Source organism: Branchiostoma floridae, chromosome 4 (genome assembly GCF_000003815.2).
Source record: "Branchiostoma floridae strain S238N-H82 chromosome 4, Bfl_VNyyK, whole genome shotgun sequence".
Taxonomy (NCBI): domain Eukaryota; kingdom Metazoa; phylum Chordata; class Leptocardii; order Amphioxiformes; family Branchiostomatidae; genus Branchiostoma; species Branchiostoma floridae.
This window is the reverse complement of record NC_049982.1, coordinates 15,137,677-15,153,937: the sequence shown is the minus strand read 5'-3', so window position 1 is coordinate 15,153,937 and position 16,261 is coordinate 15,137,677. Positions and strand designations below refer to the sequence as shown.

General features: G+C 42.6%; 1 protein-coding gene across 5 annotated transcripts in view; it reads left to right on the top strand.

Annotated features, from left to right (window-relative positions):
* Window positions 1-16,261, top strand: part of LOC118412805 (tripartite motif-containing protein 2-like) — an 82,275-nt gene that overhangs the window by 13,460 nt on the left and 52,554 nt on the right. Inside the window, exon 1 of one of the 5 annotated variants that reach the window (XM_035815837.1) lies at window positions 13,643-14,273. The exons of 3 other annotated variants lie outside the window; for them this stretch is intronic. In XM_035815837.1, coding sequence (XP_035671730.1) covers window positions 14,149-14,273 — 125 coding nt within the window. In that variant the 5' untranslated portion in view covers window positions 13,643-14,148. Of the gene's footprint in view, window positions 1-13,642; window positions 14,274-16,261 lie in introns of those variants that run through there. One more of the 5 variants, XM_035815838.1, reaches the window with a different exon arrangement.

The window sequence follows — 16,261 nt, the reverse complement described above, 5'->3', positions numbered from 1 at the left end:
AACTGTATATTTTGGCCCCTGTACCCTGGTATTACAACCAAATGAGCTGAAATTTGACAGAGATGTGCCTTGATAATGCCCCCATATAAATTCGATAACACTTTTGGTGTACAGTACAACAAAATGCTTATTTTTGCGATTTTTTGACCAATTTTTGACCAAAAAAGGACACTTTTGGCCCCTGTACCCTGGTATTACAACCAAATGAGCTGAAATTTGACAGAGATGTGCCTTGATAATGCCCCCATATAAATTCAATAACACTTTTGGTGTACAGTACAACAAAATGCTTATTTTTGCGATTTTTTGACCAATTTTTGACCAAAAAAGGACACTTTTGGCTCCTGTACCTTGGTATTGCAACCGAATGAGCTGAAATTTGACACAGATGTGCCTTGATAATCCCTTCATATAAATTCAATAACACTTTTGGTGTACAGTGCAACAAAATGCTTATTTTTGCGATTTTTGGCCAATTTTTTACCAAAAAAGGACACTTTTGGCTCCTGTACCCTGGTATTACAATTAAATGACCTGAAATTTGGTATAGATAGGCATTAGATACTTGGTAACAAGATTCAAGTCAAATTTTTGACATAAACAACTTTAAAATGATTAATTTTGGCACTTTTCTGAGGGGAAATTTGTTTTCTTTTGGCCTCCTGACGTGACCTTCGGTGACCCAGCACAGAGCCACACCTGTGCGCGTCAGCCGGAGAGTTGATTGAATCAAAGACCTAGCCAATCAGCGAAGAGGAGGCCAAAGGCTAATTAATATTCATAAGCGGGGCCTCATGATCCCGTATATAGCAGTGTTCCCGCCAGGGGGAGCGAAGCCCGCCTAAGGCTCTCGCATTTTACACTATTCAGAAGGCTTTATATTGTATCAGTTCTTAGGGGCATATCTATGATAATCGCAGCAGTCACTTAACTTCTCTTCAGGAGTTTAGCGTAACACTATTTCAGGTCAAACCGTCAAAGGCAACTAAAAACAAACTTTAATGTTACTGAGTTCAACAGTACTTATAACTTGTTATCCGAAGTTGAAACGCTAGCGATGGTATTTTCGCTGCGCTGTTAGCTCCGTGCGACTGTTGTTGGCGGTCTTATAACGGTATATTTTGCACCCCTGTACCCTGGTATGAGTAACATTTGGTATAGATAGGCATAAGATAGTTGGTAAAATGATCCAAGTAAAATTTTTGGCTTAAAGTACTGTAAAAGGCTTAATTACAGCACTTTTTTTAAGGGAAATTGGTTTTCTTTCGTTCTCCATGCCATGATCTTTCGGACGTTCACCCCACAGAGCCGACATCTGCACCTGCGTCTAGCCGGCAGGAAGAGTTAATTCAATTAATGGTTCAGCCAATCAGCGAAGAGGAAAGCGAAGGCTAATTAATATTCATAAGCGGGACCACACAATACGTTAACTTGAAGACTCAGGCCGTACAGACTTCTCGCCAGGATTTTTTCAAAGCGTCGGACAGGGGTCCGGGGGCCGCCGAATGTCCCTGGCGGGGTCCAGGGGCAGGGCCACTGTGGGGGGGGACCCAGGTGGGCGAAGCCCCCCCGGAAGCTCTTGCATTTTAGACTATTGAGAAGGCTTCTTTTATCAGTTTTTTTAGGGCCATATCTACGATAATCGTAGCAGTCACTTACTTCTCTTCAGCAGTTTGACTTTAAAATATTTCGGGTCAAAGCTTCAAAGACAACTAAAACCTCATAAACAACAAACTTTACTTAGCTCAACAGTATACAAAAATATTGTACGGGTTGCCATCCTTAGTTGAAGCGCTTATTTATAGCGCTAGTATCTTCGATGCGCCGTTAGCCGCCGTGAGACTTTTGTTGACGGTCTGATATCCCTACGTCGCCGCCTCGCTGATATTCCCACGAACATGTTTCAAGAAAAATACCCAGCAAAAAACGCTGTTCTGCGTCAAATTCTATTCTATAAAACATGTGGGACTCAGTGTTACAGTCTAAATATTTTGTAGAAGCACCGCTGTAGGAAAGAAGGTCCAAGCAATGTAAAACATCACGTAGCATGAAGTTCGCTGTCAACTGGCACACAGCACATGGCTGTTTGAAACTCTAAGTCTAATCAACAGCCGTGTTTGATTGATAGCCGGCGGTCCTTTGATGAAGTCGGGGAAAGGTGCGTTAGTTAGAAAATCTGCGTTTAGTTTTGATACGTAATTATAAGTTAGACAGTGGCGAGAATGATTATTTTCTCATCAATATTTCTCTTCAGAATTATTTGAACTTAATTGTACATCTAAACAATTGGCTTACCTGTGCAATGTTTATATGATTAATGATCATGTGTAACGTATGGCTCCTAATCAATAGATCAGCATTTTCTCTATAGTGACCACCTGTCTATAGTGGCCACATTTCCTAGTGCTGTTGTTGTTTGACATAAACTTTGAAGTTGAACATTTAAATTGTAAGTAACTTTAAACTGCCAGAGTTTCAGCCCAATAAAACACTCTCAGTGCCAGCCTCGAGGGTATGAACAGACTGACCAGACAGACGAAAATAAATCCTCGAACAAGGTTCAATCGTATCTTCCGGGTCTGGCAGGAAGTTGTTAAACTAAAATAAGAATAGGCTCGATGGCTGATTGCATACAAAGTAAAACAGTTTAACAGTTTTACAGCTTGAAGAAAACAAACGCTCCTACAGTACCTGCACCTGCTTGATAATTATTAAATCGTATGCCCTACTTGAATAAAAAAAGTTCACTGCAATAATAAATGTACCCACATCACAAGGAGCTTATACTTTTTTAAACTTACACCTAGTTATCGTACTGAAAATTGTTAATGACATTACATGAAGTCATTCAACAATTTTCAGTCATGATGAAAATTTTCTGAATGGAAGGTGTGATTATTGTCATTTTCTGAAAAATAGAAGCAAGCTCTGTTTTTACCTGGAATCAATTCACAATACCAGTCCACTTTGGGGGATAATGTACTGTTAAGAGGATGTTCCATTTTTGCGCAGGGGTGATTTGGAACAGTCCAATGTTGCGTGGGAAGGGGTATGGCTGAAATATGCTGTATTTGCTCTTAAGCAAATGTCGGCCTTTCTAGTTGCTTTAGCCTTTTTAATGTTTAAAATGGAATCATCTTGCATATTGCGGGAGGCCCGGGGGGTGCTATGATGGATGGGTCGGTGCGTTTGGCAGCGGTGGCGGCCACATGTTCCAATTTCACGTGTAGATGCACGAGCTGTTCAAGCATTGCCCGCCGCGGGGAGGCAGTATCGGGTATTGTCCAGCCCCAGATGGGGCTTGTGGCACCCACACTGGCACAATGGACACTTTAAACATAAGCTTCCCATGTTAAGCAAGGGTCGTTCTACATCATTTCACAAATATTATATTAATCATATTCTTAATCATCTGTCTATGTACACAAGCATGCAAGTTGCAAACGTATACTGCATGAACAGCCAATCACCCCATACATGTCTTTTGCATCCTTCTTGTATCATGAAAACCTGGGTCTGTCCATCCACATTATCATAAGCATCATCAAATGTATTCCTTACTGTCACTAGAGTCAAGCCATAAATGAGTGGCCCCTACACTAACTTGGGACTGGATAGATTTTGAAATCCCCCTCTCCTGGTCATATGCCTCCTGCTAACCAGCACTGCACAGCTTTATTGATTATTGGAAAGTCTCAATAGAGGTGCAATAAAGGTACAAGCTTTTAGATGAGGGAAGAAGAAGTCATGGGTATAGTCAACTATGGTTAAGGTAAATGCTGCCTCTTTCACCATTTCTAAGATTTGAAATAACATAATAATTGTACAAAAGGACTATTTGAGATTTTAGACATCTAGAAAAGCTGTGGCATTAGCATCAGTTTGGAGTATGATTATCTTTAAAGATAATGTTTTTAAGTTATATCTGCATATTACACTTTGTAAATTTCACTTTTGCTTCAGAGATAGCTTCATGTTATACAAATAAGCACCAGACTTTATAGCTAATTCTAAACTTGTACGTGGAATTACCAGTCAAGTATTATAATTCAACAGTGAAAAAGAACATCTAAAAGAGATAAAATAAATTTATGTGATATGATTTACCCCATAAGGCAAGGGAATAAATACATGTATGAATAATCAATAAAAAGCAAATCAGTGCAGAAATTATGACAGGTTCTGACAGATATTATTTATACACATATGGTAGTCTTAAGGTGGGTTTAAGTATGTCCTGGGTTCATGCTGAAGATCATATTCTTTGAATAGATACTGTTTTTAAGTACCTCACATGTATAGAGAAAAAAACAAAGTGGAATTTGGAAGAGAAAGTATAGCATGTGTCCTGGGATACCATTTTTCACATTTGACCTGTCTACCAATAGATTTTCACACTAGCTGTCGACCACTCCCATATCTAATTAATCACTGTTGAAAGATCATGACATCTCCAGAGAAATGTTCATCATAGCCCTAATACAACATTGAATATCACAGATGGAGATTGACATGGTCCACAAAACCTCCCTGCCCTTTTCACCCCAGGCAGTCATTTGGCAGGAAGTCTTCGCCTTGTCAATAATTTTTCATATGTTAAATGGGTTTTTACACATGAGGAGCCATCATCTGGTCTCCCTGCACCATCACCTCTCTGCCACCGTACCTGCTGACATGACTGGTATAACCTAGCTGCTGACATGACTGGTATAACCTACCTGCTGACATGGCTGGTATAACCTAGCTGCTTACATGGCTGGTATAACCTAGCTGCTGACATGACTGGTATAACCTAGCTGCTGACATGACTGGTATAACCTACCTGCTGACATGACTGGTATAACCTACCTGCTGACATGGCTGGTATAACCTTGATGCTGACATGACTGGTATAACCTAGCTGCTTATATGGCTGGTATAACCTAGCTGCTGACATGACTGGTATAACCCAGCTGCTGACATGACTGGTATAACCTTGCTGCTGACATGACTGGTACAACCTAGCTGCTGAAATGACTGGTATATAACCTACCTGCTGACATGACTGGTATAACCCAGCTGCTGACATGACTGGAGAACGTAGCTGCTGACATGACTGGTATAATCTAGCTCCTGACATGACTGGTATAACCTAGCTGCTGACATGACTGGAGAACCTAGCTGCCGACATGACTGGTATAACCTAGCTGCAGACATGACTGGTATAATCTAGCTGCTGACATGACTGGTATAACCTGGCTGCAGACATGACTGGTATCACCTAGCTGCTGACATGACTGGTATAACCTAGCTGCTGACATGACTGGTATAACCTAGCTGCTGACATGACTGGTATAACCTAGCTGCTGACATGACTGGTATAACCTAGCTGCCGACATGACTGGTATAACCTAGCTGCCGGCATGACTGGTATAACCTAGCTGCCGGCATGACTGGTATAATCTAGCTGCTGACATGACTGGTATAACCTAGCTGCTGACATGACTGGTATAACCTAGCTGCTAACATGACTGGTATAACCTAGCTGCTGACATGACTGGTATAACCTAGCTGCTGACATGACTGGTATAACCTAGCTGCTGACATGACTGGTATAACCTAGCTGCTGACATGACTGGTATAACCTAGCTGCTGACATGACTGGTATAACCTAGCTGCTGACATGACTGGTATAACCTAGCTGCCGGCATGACTGGTATAATCTAGCTGCTGACATGACTGGTATAACCTAGCTGCTGACATGACTGGTATAACCTAGCTGCTTACATGACTGATATATAACTTAGCTGCCGACATGACTGATATAGCCCAGCTGCTGACATGGCCTGTATAACCTAGCTGCTGACATGACTGGTATAACCTAACTGCTGACATGGCCTGTATAACCTAGCTGCTGACATGACTGGTATAACCTAGCTGCTGACATGACTGGTAAAACCTAGCTGCTGACATGACTGGTATAACCTTGCTGGAAAACTAGGAAATTTGTCTTTACGTCTTTTGATTCCATCTGCTATTGATGGATAGGTCCCTGACATTATCTACGTTCCTGTTCCTTGATTTTAACACATTCCCCTGGAATGATCCCACCTGTTGTCCTCATCACACATTTGCATTGAACCAGTCACATTCTGTGACCAGGATAAAAGCTTCAGATGTCACACCAAATAAATCATCAGTCTTTGAGACAAAGATGAGCAAACACATCACATCACATATCCTGTACATGTGTGAACTCTGGTTGAGGCTGGCAACTGGTATCAAGAACTTTCATGTGTGCAGCTGGTCAGAAGGTGGTGCATTGCTGTAAGATATTACTAGGGTGTTTGAAAGGTTCTGTGGAAACATTCTGTACAGTTTTTCAGTTTGTGCTTTATCCAAGGCTCTTAGAAGTTGTTTCATTTGTAAGGATTCCATGGCACCATGCATTCTGAATTTTCATTTTCATTTGCCTTGTTGGAATAATGTAACACATTTTTGTCTACTGAGAATGAACCTGGTGGTACTGAGGAATTTTCTATACCATTATTTGATCCTTCATCATGATGATTTTGTCAAATATTAGCAAATGTGCAAATTTTCAATAGATACAAATGAATGTTGTCATCCTGTATCAGGAGCACAGGTGAGCCCCAAATAGACAAAAATAGAAATCTATAAAGTCGGTTATGTAGGTAATGCACAATCAATTTTGTTGCCCTTCTGGGATCCGGCAGACTTTATCACAGGAATAACAGACCAGTTCTTGCCAAATCTATAAACCTATATTTCCGGAATTCCCTGTTCTGTCTGCCTGAGGGAGGATAACTACTTAAACTAATTGAAACTTGCTGATACATCTGAGTGCTGAAAGTGACAAACTGACCTCTGCTGGGGAGTGAGGAAGCCTTTAGGGCCAACAGCAAAAGCTTGCTGTTTTTCAATCATCCAAAGATGATGTTATCATGCTTGTCAATAATCTATCATTACTTTTACACTGTCTAGGTCAATGTCAATCAAAGCTATTTTCCACATGATTTTACATCTGATTTGACGACATACTATTGATATAATATTAGATTCTGAAGTCAGCTCAATGCCTAAATTGCTACTTAGGTTTGGGTCTTACTTTTTCAATAGCTTGAAGGACTCTGATACACATGCTGTTAATATGTCCACTCAAAATTTTAAAAAGAATCACTAGTTTTGTCTGCATTGAACAGCAAAACTCATATGCTCCAAATAAGTTCTTTTTACCACTTTCAGTACCTTAGTCCATAGTAACTGATCTTGAACAAGGGGTTGCAAAGACATGATCACTAAGTTAAAGGGCCGTTGGTCAAAGGAAATAACAGAAAGAATAGCAGCTGCATGTTGGGTAAAGTTAATGGGGCTCCAGGCTGACTACATGGTAGGAGCTGTCTGACCTTCCCATCCAGCTGTTGGCCTGATTACAGATCTGCCCTGCCTTCTGATGATGTACCAATGGAGCCATCATTACACCCCAGCCATGGCCTATTAGTGACAACTGGTAGATCTACAGTTAGGGTTCAAGGTCTTTGGTCATGTAGTAGGTTGATGTCAACAGGCAGGTGGTTACAGTGGTCAGTTCTGTGGAGATGCCATGCCGAATCAGTGTTGAAGTGCACAGTGTTGAAGTGTTGAAGTGCACAATGTCTCTGATACAGGCCATCATTGGTGCATGATCATGCCAATTCTGAATATGTCATACTTTTCTTCCTCTGTGTTCCTCCACCTGCACCCCTCCCCTGCACCTCCGTATCAATACTGCAGTATTATGTGAGAAAGTCTTCTTGGGTCCCATCTGCCGGTGAAAATGACATCTGACATTGGGTTCACTGAATACCTGAATTTGTTCAATCCTGTGCTAATGTCGACATTGACGTGCCAGGAACCCCAATGAGATTAGCAGCCGATATGCAGATAAAGTTCCGCTTTAATCAAGCTTACTGCAATCAATAGAACACAATCAGTGTAACGTATGGAGGGTGAAATGGATGGCTAGCTTTGCTACCTATCACGTGTAGGCTGGCGCAGATTGAAAAGGGGAGATACCATTGCAGTAATTGGACAAAGACAAGCTAATAATGCCAATATAGAGAAGCTTATGACACATATTACTGTGCTTCTTTAGTGTTTTGCTTTGGCTTTGTCTGGTCTTCAGTAAGAAATTATATCCTCTTTTTATTACAATAGCAATGGAGGCACTAAATTGATGGCGTGTTGTAGTGCATACAACAAACTTGAATTTCATTACAGTTTTTCCATAGACAGCCAAATGTACTATTCTTCTAAAATCTTATAAGTCTCAAAGCTTGCAAATTCTGATTCCATCCTGAATTCAGGTACCCTTTTCTTTTACATGATAGGTTTAGACCAATAACTGTTATCATCAGCTGTAGCACCAGACTAGTTCACAGTGTTTGGGATTACTAAATGTGGATGTTTCTTTAAGGAAAATTTCCAGACAGAGTATGTGTCAAGAAAAATGAATTGGATGCATGAGACATTAAACTGATCTGCAGAGGCCCAAGTCGAGGGTGTGCTATTCACAGTCTACGGACCAGAACAGTAGCATTGTGTCATTCTGCAACCAGACCTTCACCCAGGGAGCCATTACAGGAAGGTGATAGCGCCAGTGGATGATGTCAGTTATTCCTTAATGCCTTTCCAGATAAGTCTATAAAACCTGGAGGCCTCTGGTATCTCAGTGGAACCTCAGGTATATAGCTTTGACCAGAAACACGATTTCTGGATAACAATTCTTTTCTTGCCTGCAACATTTCTTAATTTAATCTTGAACATTTCTCAGCCTACCTTAAATCTGAAGTGTAAATGAGAGAAAATTCTCCAGCAAGTTCTATCATTTTCATCATGACTGATAGTACTCTGTAACAAAATAAGCTTGATATGAGCAGGGAAACAGTTAGTGATTGCACTGGATTAGCACCCGAGTAGCTGGCAAAGTATTCCATTACATAATACAACCTTCCTACTTAATAGGTTATGTCAGCCTTGTACGTGCAGAAAATCGAAAGCAGGAAAATCTGAACTTGAACAGATTGGGAACTATACATCTTCTGCAAAGTGATGGCACTTAAACTGTCTGCTCTTTAAAATTCCATGGAGGGTTGGAGGGTGGGAAATGCATTATTGAACCATATATTCAGTTGAATATTTCCACCACAGGTTCTTCCCCCTATATTATTCCGTTCTGATTGTCATCCTGGATCAAGCCGCCAGTTATTTCCAAGCTATTTGGCTCTCATAGCCGATGGGCACATCAGGCTGCCTCATGGCGATTCTAACCAGTCATCTACAGGTTCATCCTGTAAAAAAAAGGGCACTACACAGGCTGGTTCAATTATCACTCCCATCAGAAAAGTGTTTTTGTTTTGAGGACAAAAACGTGCAGACAGATGTCATCCATATCAGCACTAGACCTTCATTTCAGCCAATGTGAGGGAGGCCGGGTAAAATATTGAGGAAGGAAGATATACTATAAGATATTTCTGTTTTTAATTCTTCTCCACCAGTTACAACAGAACTGAGAACAAAGAACACATTTTTTAGATACCCTCGGGTTCAGGAAGGCAGTCCTCAGGTAAGGTTACATAAGACAGGTACATGTAGCTATGGTGCAGTCCATGTCCATGACACCCATCAACCACAAAGGGTGTGAGTTCAATCCTCACTGGTTATATACAAATATACCTACATTTCATTTTAATAAAGGGAACTAGTCTGTGTCCTATGTCAAAGGATGGCCAGTAGGAAGGAAATAATGTTTTCGGTCTGTGTGTTTGTGAACAGCGTAACTCAAGACGTTTTGTTGGATCTTTATGATATTTGGTATATGGGCACCTATTAGGAGCTCATTTGCATAATCAATGAGAAAATGCTATAATACGTCATTGGTAAGTGACAGGAATTCATCGCTTGCGATGGTGTGGAAGCTATGTAAAGATGAACGTTATTAGACATAGATTATGCAAATGAGAGCGTCATTATTTGTACCTGCTTACCAAGCTGTGAATCGGTCCCCAGTGTCCATCTAATTTTAGAAATTGCGATGGATGACGGATTGCTATCCTGCCTTGGGAGAGTGTTATAGTTGTGGTTATTATTCAGATAATCGACTAAAGATTCTTTCCAGCCTTTTGTACCACACAAACAGCAGTGACTATTTGCTCATTATCTCATCAGTTCCTCATCATATTAGAAGACATCCATGAAATTTTTCTGTGAAGTACCTTCACTCTCCGCGACAGTTCCTCATGCTCTTGTAAGCGGTTCTAGTTCGAAAAAAAGCGGTACAAACGTTCACGAAACAGCCGAGGCGATGTAGTGTCTGAGAATCCGTTCAAGAGACGAACATGACAAAGGAGGATAATGGTTCAACTAACAACGTTTTTTCGGACCACAGGCCCGATCCAAGACATGATGATGTATGGTTGTTTTCACATCGCCAGGAGCACACCATCATGTTCTTCCAGTTCCTCTCCTCTAACTCCCAGGAGAGTCGGTTTGTATGTGGTTGCGTGCAGATTAAGATCGTATCGGGTCAAAGTTTCCGTGCTTGTGTCCAATTGTGTAGTGTTATAGGTTGTTACGCAAATCAAAGAAGACGGTTCATTTAATTTTAGAAGTGTTCCATGTAACATGAGTCTGAGGGGTGGATGTAAAGCTCCATAGACATGGGAAACCTTCCTCTCAATTTTCTTTCAATGCCTACTTTTTCTTTACTACATATCTTGCTATTTAGCTACCATTTCATATCGAGACGCCCTTCGTGTGAAATTGGTCTGTAGACGGCACATGATACAACAGAAACGATTCGCCATAGTAAGTGGAACAGTCCTGAGGTTGTGACGCGCAGTGTGTAATGGTAATTAATTACTATTCTCATATGGCGTGCCAGGTGGCAATTATCGCCAAGGTAGCACGGGGTTCAAGGTTTCTCCGTCAGGATCGGATCCTGTAGCAATCAGACGCGGTACTGAAAAGCAGCATTACAACCCGTCCATAACTTCACCTACATGTCAGATTAACAGAGATACAAAGGGGGTTTATCTAGACATCAAAGCGCCTCTCTTGCGAAAGCAGTTTAAGGTGAAAACATTTTAAGCTACAGCACCATGATGTCACATACCTTCCAAATGCACCTGTCATTCTTTGGTAGTTGCGCACAGAAAATGATCTATAAGTCGTGTTTAAATGACATTCAAACCAAATCAATCACCTTGGCAGAAATGAAACCTAGTGTAATAGGCTCTGTTGCAGCACATAGTTACATGCACGTTACTCTCGTTATTCCAAAGCGCGGCCCGACGACACACCCATCCCTACACGACAGTCGGCAGTCCTGAAAAATGTCTCTCTTGATAAACATCGATTGATTCCTCCAGTCGGATGAATATTGATGCCGACAGCCCGCCGCAGATCTCCGGAAAACATCTGGGTTATAAAAGCCGGGGGCAAGGATGCCGCAGCCCGGGCTCGCAGATAAACACTCCGGCACAACTAATGTATGCCTCGGGCCTGCATGGGATTCCGGCCAGAAGGAAGTAGGCTGGGAACGGCACGCTTCAACAAGATTACCTCATTTTTCATATCTTACTGCGCGTTTTATGATCCCAACGTTCAGCACGAAAGTATAAGAACAGAGCATTCTAGAGCCCAAGCTCATAAATTTTACATGTGGCAACAACAGCAGAGTACCTAGGTGCTACAATATCATGGTATCATTTTATAACACAGATGATGCCTGTAGTTGTAGTCGTGGCTATTGACTGACCGTTGTTTCCTGGTGTGCTACACAGTTCAACATCACCATGTATCCATGCTATGTCAGGCCGTGGCCGAGTTCTCACATCATCACAGTTTCACCACGTATCAGAGAGGCTCAAGCCGTTTCATGGACAGATTAAGACCCACCGGTTCAGCCTTTACGATGTGACAGTGCCAACTTTTATCTTGGGTCTCGGATTAACCCGCTACAATTTTGGTCCAAATCAAATCAATTTCCATTGGTATGGAGAATGAAAAACTATGTAAAATGCATTAACCCCGTATGTTACCTGGTGTGAATGTATGTTTTTGGTTGGTCGAGACATTCGTTCACTATAATGGGATTCTTTCAACCCTGCACAGCTGGAGGAGATGTACAATGAGAAATTTCCTGTTCTGTACTGAACACGACAGTACGTAAAATCCAAGCTGCCCCACTAGATGGTCCTACATATCACAACTTTCACCTGTCACACATGGCACTAAAAATTATTGAAAACAGATCAAACGGGAATTCGGAGTGCCGGTAACGAGTTGGCAACAATCGTGACAAATATGATTCACACACAATGTCCGTGTCATGAGAAACCTTGTCGGACCTCTCAGGTTAGTAACGCGGAGTCACGTCAAACAAAAATCAGCAGTTGTAAAATTATTGTTACTGGATAAACAAATATGCACCTCGGGACTATAAACTATCTACATTCCATGGCAAAAGTGGCATGACCAGGAACAGCATAGCTAGACAGTTTATCAAACTGAACCATATTCCAGTAGTCAGCCCGAGGCAGGGACAGTCTGTATTATGTATGAGCTGATTCAAAATTACCCCAGCTCTGTGTAAACCTAGAATTTCTACTCCTTGGGAATATTAATGTAGCTCGTGGGATGTGTTCTTACAGCGGAACGTATGCTTCTTTTGTCACAAGTAGGTCAATGAACAAAGCTGCTAGCCCGCATTATTACTGTAGGGCCGTGTTAACTCCCGCCCTGAACCAGCGGTATCCATGTACACGTAATTTGGGAGTAATATCCCCGGAGACAGGGAAGTGACGCTATACCACAAAACGAGATGTCTAGTTCATACAAGAAAAACAGACTTCTAAAACTGAGTTTAAGTCTGATTTTAGGTTGAGAAAAACACATCTAGATACATTTCTCTTTTAAAGGATATCTCGTATTTGCCGATCAAGTCTTGAAGATATAAGGTATTACTATTACTTCTGAACGTTGATATGTACTTGTCACATATTTTGTTCATTTGTGACTGGCGCTTAATCTGTATTTAGTTGTGTCATACTGCATGTCTAAGTATTCATTACTTTTTAAATGCAAGGAATAAGACAGAATGAACGATTGGAACTTCTGCACAGCTTCATGGAAGATTGATTCGTGCAACGTAAAGAAAAACGGGAGAGACGGGACTTACAAAAATATGACCCCTGGGGAGACAGACTCAGGATAATCACGTCACCTGTCAATATCGACAAGTTACAGCAGAGACTTGGTTGCAATGTCTAACCCTCATAAACGTAAATGTCAAGAGTATGAATTTACAGTGGATTATCAATTAGTATAGATCGACCCGAAAACAAAAGGCGCGACTGCGCGAATGTTGTTGGGACATTCCTCCGCGCATGGAGAAAACAACAGCACTTCAAGTTCGCGTTGTCACCCTTGCCTTGCTGGCGTGCCCTTACCCCGCCGCTAGACCATCAGGTTATCGATTCTTCCATTTATTATCAGTTCCTATCGATCGATATCGGCCTGTGATGAATATTGATGTTGATGCCTTGAAGGTAATGACGTGGCAACACCCCTGGTTTTAATTGATAGGGGGCCAGATTTATTCTACCAAGCTGCAGTATGAATAGCGGATCCGAAGAGGCTCTGCCCCAAACTGGGCAACGCCTTCCACCCCAGCGGAGAGGAGCCGCTTTCTCGTGATTTCACAAATCACGCTTCCGGGACCCACGCGAGAATCTCGTCCGAGAAATGGCCGGGGGAGCCTTCGGTGTGCCGGTGCTGACGTTCTATTGTTAATTCTTTTCTTGTAAACGTCGGAGAAAATAATGATTTGTCGGCCAGATGGATGTATCGGGCCCAGCTACTGTGGTGGTGTTTATCGGCGGACGGTTCCCGTGCAGGTATGATGTGTGCTGCAGTTCTCCTGGCGCATTCTCCGGCGTGCCGGCGCTCTGTCGGGTGGCGGCCCGCGCAGAGCAGACACCAGAACAGGCCGGGCTCCTGATGCCGGCCACCCCCGGCTCCCAGGACAAAACCATTCCTAAAGGACGCTGCTGTGCTGTCATTTCATAAGCTTTTCTTCGCCGTGTTGGATTAAAAAGTGCAACGAAAATGCCGCGTATGGTGAGGATAAGAAAAAGGGACGACAAGCCCTCACAGGGTCAACAACCGCCGGCCCAAGAACAGCCCACCGCCAAACGACGAGACACCAAAAAGGATAGTAAACCCACCAAGAAGTAAGTAGTCCCGCATCTTTGGGGTTCTTGTGTGAGAGAAAAGAGAGGAGCCGGTCACGGGACCTACCGATGGCTGTGCATCACTTCTTTTTTTCCCTATTGTCCCGTAACACTATAGTGTATTTGAAATGAAATCCTTAGGAAGGACCTTATTTAGCTATTACTAAGCCAGTCGAAATGATGATGAACCATTAACGTGAGAAAAGGCATAGAAAATTGCGAATGTATCCGAACAGGCCGGGTACCCCAGCTGAGTTCCGCATGGCGGTGTGCTCTAGCCCCGCCCCTCCCGTTACATCTTCTGCACTTTGATGGCGATATTTTGGTGCAATCGCCTGCTCGAATACCTCATAGGCTGCTGACCGAGATTTTATGCGCCTCTTTTCCACCTACCTGTCGAAGATTTGTGTAGTTTTCCATGACCCGGGGGCTCGACCTGGGAATGGCAGATTTATGGTTATTTGTTCTGGTCTGGAGGACATGAAAATTGGTATATTAAGACATTTTGACCCTTTCGTGACAACGGTGTTACAGGAGGCCTGAGGACAATCACCTCATCACAGAATGACTTAAAAACTCAATCAAACAACAGCCTGATGTTGAGTCAGAGTTTTCTTACTAACCCCAATCCGCAAAGGGTAGGGGCACCGGCAAAGGTAATGGGATTTGTGTCGCCATGGTAGGAAGGATTCCAGAGAAATCCGATAAATTTGGGGTGCCTTCAAGAGGCCTAGGTGAGCTCGAGTGCACGTTTTCGTCCGGTTAATTTGCGGCTACGTTTTCTCAATACCTGCGGTTAGATTATGTCAGACATCATGCGGTGTTAAAGGTGTCACACAATTCACCTGTCTAATTTTCTACTGTCTTGCGCAGTGATGAAAGTTAAACAATGTCGCGTCTTGGCGACCCTCCAGCCGAAGATGTAAAACCTTTCAATCTTAAAGAAAGGGGACCCAGGGTATGAGGGGTATTTTTGATCGAGTTTGTCTCCAAGACGAACAGTTTCGATTACTGAGCGTTTAGCTGTTGCGTGCCTCCTGATACATGATATGGTATTCCGTCTGGGAAATGTATAAACAGAATATCATGGATCTCACGTATTTTTTGATATCGTTGTGGTTACCTTAAAGTGCCCTCCAAACCACAGATGAACGAGCACAGATTTATCCGTGTTAGCCCCAAGGGCCAATTAGGTCTCAAAGCTATTTTAGAACGAGGACTCAATAATGTAACTTTCCTTCTGAGTGTTCAAATCTTCTTCTTGGTGAAATGAAATACCGCAAATGAACGTTCGTCTGATGCACTTTTGGACAATTTCCTTACGTTGCAAAATTATTGAGTATTAGTGTTTTCTCCATCCCAGCCACTGACCAATCGATAGCTCTGCTGTGGTGTATGGGAGATGACGTCAGGGGGTGCTTTCGGAGCTGTTGTGGGCACAAATGAGTCGTATAAAGATTTGATGCGGCGTGGAGGCACGGTGAAGGGGAAGGGTGGGAACCAAGTGGTCCCACACCATTGCGGGTTGCACCCCAGTGTGGGTTTTCAGTAAAATTGAGATTTTGTTGTGAATCTTCCTGCCTGCCTCTGTTAGGCGTGTTCATTAGCTTATCAGGCAGGTGCAGGAGAGACTCGTCAGTTCCCATCACTCAGTGCGGTAAATACCTACAGTGCGATAACATCGCACAGGCGGCCTATCTGTTGTCTCTCAGGGAAGCACGTTATAGCTGAGCACAAAGGACCGGCCACAGGTTACCGAACAAACGATAATGCGGTGCTTTGGTCAGATCGCCTCTTGGTGCAAACATAGATCTTTCCTCTCAATGTGACCAGTACATAGTCTCTACCAGACTCCGGATCAGTGTGTGAATCCGCGCCACGGAGGAGATTTACGCGCGGTCCAAAATAACATGCATTACGATGTCGAACTCATAAGCTTACGTCCGAGGCTAGAGGGCCTCACACACTCACACCCTCCGTTACATATG